Source organism: Haemorhous mexicanus, chromosome 38 (genome assembly GCF_027477595.1).
Source record: "Haemorhous mexicanus isolate bHaeMex1 chromosome 38, bHaeMex1.pri, whole genome shotgun sequence".
In the NCBI taxonomy this organism is placed as follows: Eukaryota; Metazoa; Chordata; class Aves; order Passeriformes; family Fringillidae; genus Haemorhous; species Haemorhous mexicanus.
Genome location: NC_082378.1, coordinates 602,073 through 607,153, shown reverse-complemented (window position 1 = coordinate 607,153; position 5,081 = coordinate 602,073). Strand labels below are relative to the sequence as shown.

The window sequence follows — 5,081 nt, the reverse complement described above, 5'->3', positions numbered from 1 at the left end:
CCTTTTTTCCTCAAAAAATTGAATTTTCCACCCCCAAAATATTCTCTTTTTTCCTCAAAAAAATAGTATTTCCCACCCCAAAATATTCTCTTTTTCCCTCAAAAAAAATTGAATTTTCCACCCCAAAATTTTCTCTTTTTTCCTCAAAAAAATTGAATTTTCCACCCCCAAAATATTCCCTTTTTCCCCCCCAAAAATTGAATTTTCCACCCCAAAATATTCAATTTCTTCCTCAAAAAATTGAATTTTCCACCCCAAAATATTCCCTTTTTTCCTCAAAAAAATTGAATTTTCCACCCCCAAAATATTCCCTTTTTTCCGCAAAAAAATTGAATTTTCTGCCCCCAAAATATTCTCTTTTTTCCTCAAAAAAAAATTGAATTTTCCACCCCAAAATATTCCCTTTTTTCCTCAAAATAAAAAGGAATTTTCCACCCCAAAATATTCCCTTTTTCCCTCAAAAAAAATTGAATTTTCCACCCCAAAATATTCCCTTTTTCCCGCAAAAAATTGAATTTTCCACCCCAAAATATTACCTTTTTTCCTCAAAAAAATTGAATTTTCCACCCCAAAATATTCAGCTTTTTCCTCAAAAAAATTTGAATTTTCCACCCCAAAATATTCCCTTTTTCCCCCCAAAAAATTGAATTTTCCACCTCAAAATATTTCCTTTTTCCTCAAAAAAATTGAATTTTCCACCCCCAAAATATTCTCTTTTTTCTTCAAAAAAATTGAACTTTCCACCCCAAAATATTCCCTTTTTCCTCAAAAAAATTGAATTTTCCACCCCAAAATATTCCCTTTTTTCCTCAAAAAAATTGAATTTTCCACCCCAAAATATTCCCTTTTTTCCTCAAAAAACCTGAATTTTCCACCCCAAAATATTCCCTTTTTCTCTCAAAAAATTGAATTTTCCACCCCCAAAATATTCTCTTTTTTCCTCAAAAAAATAGTATTTCCCACCCCAAAATATTCTCTTTTTCCCTCAAAAAAAATTGAATTTTCCACCCCAAAATTTTCTCTTTTTTCCTCAAAAAAAATTGAATTTTCCACACCCAAAATATTCCCTTTTTTCCTCAAAAAAATTGAATTTTCCACCCCAAAATATTCTCTTTTTTCCTCAAAAAATTGAATTTTCCACCCCCAAAATATTCCCTTTTTCCCCCCAAAAAATTGAATTTTCCACCCCAAAATATTCCCTTTTTTCCTCAAAAAAATTGAATTTTCCACCCCCAAAATATTCAATTTTTTCCTCAAAAAAATTGAATTTTCCACCCCAAAATATTCCCTTTTTTCCTCAAAAAAAATTGAATTTTCCACCCCCAAAATATTCCCTTTTTCCTCAAAAAAACTGAATTTTCCACACCCAAAATATTCCCTTATTTCCTCAAAAAAATTGAATTTTCCACCCCCAAAATATTCTCTTTTTTCCTCCCCAAAAAATTGAATTTTCCACCCAAAATATTCCCTTTTTTCCCGCCAAAAAATTGAATTTTCCACCCCAAAATATTTCCTTTTTTCCTCCCCAAAAAAATCCCTTTTTCCCCCCAAAAATTCCAATTTTTTCCCTAAATATTCCCTTTTTCTCTCCAAAATTCCTCTTTTTCCCCGCCCAAATTATTCCCATTTTTCCTCAAAAAATTTCCCAGTTTCCCCCCAAAATTCCAAATATTCCACCCCAAAAATTCCACGTTTTCCCCCAAAAATTGCCAGGTTTTTCCCCAATTTATTCTCTTTTTCCCTCCCTCAAAAAACCCTTTTTTCCCCCTAAATTCACCTTTTTTCCTCCCAATATATTCCAGATTTTTCTCCCCAAATTCACCTTTTTTCCCCCCAAAATATTCCAGATTTTTCTCCCCAAATTCACCTTTTTTCCCCCCAAAATATTCCAAGTTTTTCTCCCCAAATTTACCTTTTTTCCCCCCAAAAATTCCAGATTTTTCCCCCCCAAATTTACCTTTTTTCCCCCAAAATTCCAGGTTTTCCCCCCAAAATATTCCAGTTTTTTAACCCAAAATTTCCCCCTTTTTTCCCCAAAAAATTCCAATTTTTTTCCCCCAAAATATCCCAGGTTTTACCACAAAATTTTCCCTTTTTCTCCCCAAAAATTTGGTTTTTCCCCCTCGAAATTATATTTAAAAAGTCCCTTCAGGCCCCACCCCTTTAAGCCCCACCCCTTTAGGCCCCACCCCTTTAAGCCCCGCCCCCTTTCTCACGTGTTGGGCAGGTAAGGCCCCACCAGGGGCAGCAGCAGCTTCACCACCAGGGCGGGGACGACGTCGGCCAATAGCACGGCCTGAGGGGCGGGGTCAAACCACGCCCACACAGGCCACACCCATCTTAAGCCCCTCCCACATTAAGCCACGCCCAATTGCAATCCCTTCCAAAAACCCTTGCCCCTTGGAGCCCCAACCAATCAGACCCCACCTATTTAAGCCACACCCACTTAGGCCCCACCCCTTTAAGCCACTCCCATTTGTTCCTCACCCTTTAAGCTCCACCCATTAAAGCCCCACCCCTTCAATTCCCTCACATTTAATCCTTACCCATTAAGCCCCACCCCTTTAAGCCCCACCCCTTTAAGCCCCACCCCTTTCAGCTCCTCCAATTTAAGCCCCACCCCTTTAAGCTCCACCCATTAAGGCCACTCCCATTTAAGCCCCTCCCATTAAATCCCCACCCATTTAGGCCCCACCCCTTAAAGTCCCTCCAATTAAAACCCCACCCCTTTCAGCCCCACCCATTTAAGACCTGCCCCTTTAAGCTCCTCCCATTTCAACCCCACCCCTTCAAGTCCCTCCCATTTATTCCTCACCCTTTAAGCCCCACCCATTTAAGTAGTTCCCCTTTAAACCCCACAATTTAGGCCCCACCCCCTTGCCACACCCTTTAAGCCCCGCCCCCTTAACCCCCACCATTTAGGCCCCACCCCTTTCATCCTCACCCATTTAAGCCCCATTCTTTAGGCTCCACCCATTTAAACTCCACCCCTTTAAGCCCCACCCCTTTCAGCTCCTCCAATTTAAGCCCCACCCCTTTAAGCTCCACCCATTAAGGCCACTCCCATTTAAGCCCCTCCCATTAAATTCCCACCCATTTAGGCCCCACCCCTTAAAGTCCCTCCAATTAAAACCCCACCCCTTTCAGCCCCACCCATTTAAGACCTGCCCCTTTAAGCTCCTCCCATTTCAGCCCCACCCCTTCAAGCCCCTCCCATTTAATCCTCACCCTTTAAGCCCCACCCCTTTAAGTAGTTCCCCTTTAAACCCCACAATTTAGACCCCACCCCCTTGCCACACCCTTTAAGCCCCACCCCCTTAACTCCCACCATTTAGGCCCCACCCCTTTCATCCTCACCCATTTAAGCCCCTCCCATTTAATCCCCATTCTTTAAGCCCCACCCATTTAAACTCCACCCCTTTAAGCTCCACCCATTTAGGCCCCACCTCTTTAAAACGCTCCCATTTAATCTCCACCCTTTAAGCCCCTCCCACTTAAGCCCCACCCCTTTAAACCACACCCCTTAAACCCCATTTCCCTTTAACCCCCTCCCATTAAGGCCCCGCCCAGTTAAGCCCCGCCCCCTCAAGCCCCACCCACCCCCGTCCCCACAGGGTCGCAGTCGTGCCGGCTCCGATTCCGCCGCTCTTCCCCCTGAAAAATCCGGGAAAAACCCAATCAGAAAAGGGGGCGTGGCCTTCCCAAAAGAGGCGTGGTCCTCAGAAAGAGGGTGTGGTCTCAAAAATGGGCGTGGCTACTCACATTGCGTGGCTCCAGCAGGTCGCGGGCGGCGCTGAGCATCACCACGTAGGGGAGGTTGTTACACAGCCCCAAAATCCTGTGGGGGCGGGGCTTAGAGGGGCGTGGCCACACCTGTTGGCGTTGCCACACCTGGGTGTGGCACACCTGGAAGGGGCGTGGTTGTAGGGGGAGGGGAGAGGCCTAAAGGTGAGGTTTTGGCGGCAAATTTGGGTGGGTTTAGGCTGAGGGAGGGGTTTAAAGGGGTGTGGTCAAAGCTGGGTGTGGTCCAAGGGAGGCGGGGCTTAAATGGGTGGGGTGCCAACAAAATGGCTTCGTTTTGGCGGGAAACTGGGGGGGTGTGGTTTGAGGTGGGGCTTAAAGGGGTTGGTTCATCAAGGTGGGCATGGCCAAAATGGGCGGGGCTTCAATGGGTGGGGTGCCACTAAAATGGCTCCATTTTGGCGGGAAATTGAAGAAGTTGAGGTGGGGGAGTGGCTTAAAGGGGCGTGTCCATCAAGGTGGGAGTGGTCAGAGATGGGTGTGGTATAAAGGAGTGGTTTTTCAATGGGTTGGGTGTCCCAAAATAGGCTCAGTTTTGGCGGGAAATTTAGGGATTTTTCAAGTGGGGGAGGGGGCTGGGGGCGTGGCCTCAACTGGGGGAGGGGCCTCAAGGGCTGGGGGAAGGGCACTCACCAAAAAGCGGCTCCGATTCGCCAGGAGGACGTCGGGGGGGGGCGGGGGAGGGGCGGAGTCTTCGGCTGGGGGGGGAGGGGAGAAGTTCTGAAGGGAATTTGGGGGAAATTTGGGAGATTTTGGGGTCGGTTTTGCATCCCCATCCCGTTTTAGGGTCCCGTTTCCCACTCCCGGTTCCCCCTCCCGGCTCCGTTCCCAGCCCCTTATCCCGGTTTTAATTCCGGGTTTTTATCCCGGTTTTTATCTCGAATTCCCCGTTTTTATCCCCATTTTTTATTTCACATGTTTTCCTCTCACCCGGCTGCAGCAGCGGTTCCTCGTCCGCCATGTTGGGCGCTGGTCATGTGACACGCCGATCACGTGACATTTCCAAAGCGATCCCATATTTGGACACTCGTGGGCGTAGCCTAAAGGGCGGCGAATCCATATTTGGTAATGAGGGCGTGGCTTTGTCGCAAGCGAATTCATGTAAGGCTTGGCGTGGGCGTGGTTTAGGACGCTTATGTAAATAATTTGCAGTTTAGCCTTCTGTTCAATATAAGGGAAAAGGGGCGTGTCTTTAACCATATATGGTGTTTTGTGGGCGTGGTTTGTGCCCTCTCTGAGGCGTGTTCGCCATTTTGCCCCGCCTCCCTCCCCCCCCCCTC

At 46.1% G+C, this 5,081-nt stretch overlaps 1 protein-coding gene across 1 annotated transcript; it reads right to left on the bottom strand.

The window, feature by feature from the left end:
• Nucleotides 1-2,212: 2,212 nt before the first annotated feature.
• LOC132341314 (battenin-like) lies at nt 2,213-4,848 on the bottom strand. Its single transcript, XM_059872772.1, has 5 exons — nt 4,732-4,848; nt 4,435-4,499; nt 3,763-3,838; nt 3,601-3,654; nt 2,213-2,296 (listed from the first exon to the last, which is right to left on the bottom strand). The coding sequence occupies exons 1-5, from the start codon at nt 4,816-4,818 to the stop codon at nt 2,213-2,215; spliced, it is 366 nt and encodes a 121-aa protein (XP_059728755.1). The 5' UTR covers nt 4,819-4,848.
• Between the last annotated feature and the right edge of the window lie 233 nt (nt 4,849-5,081).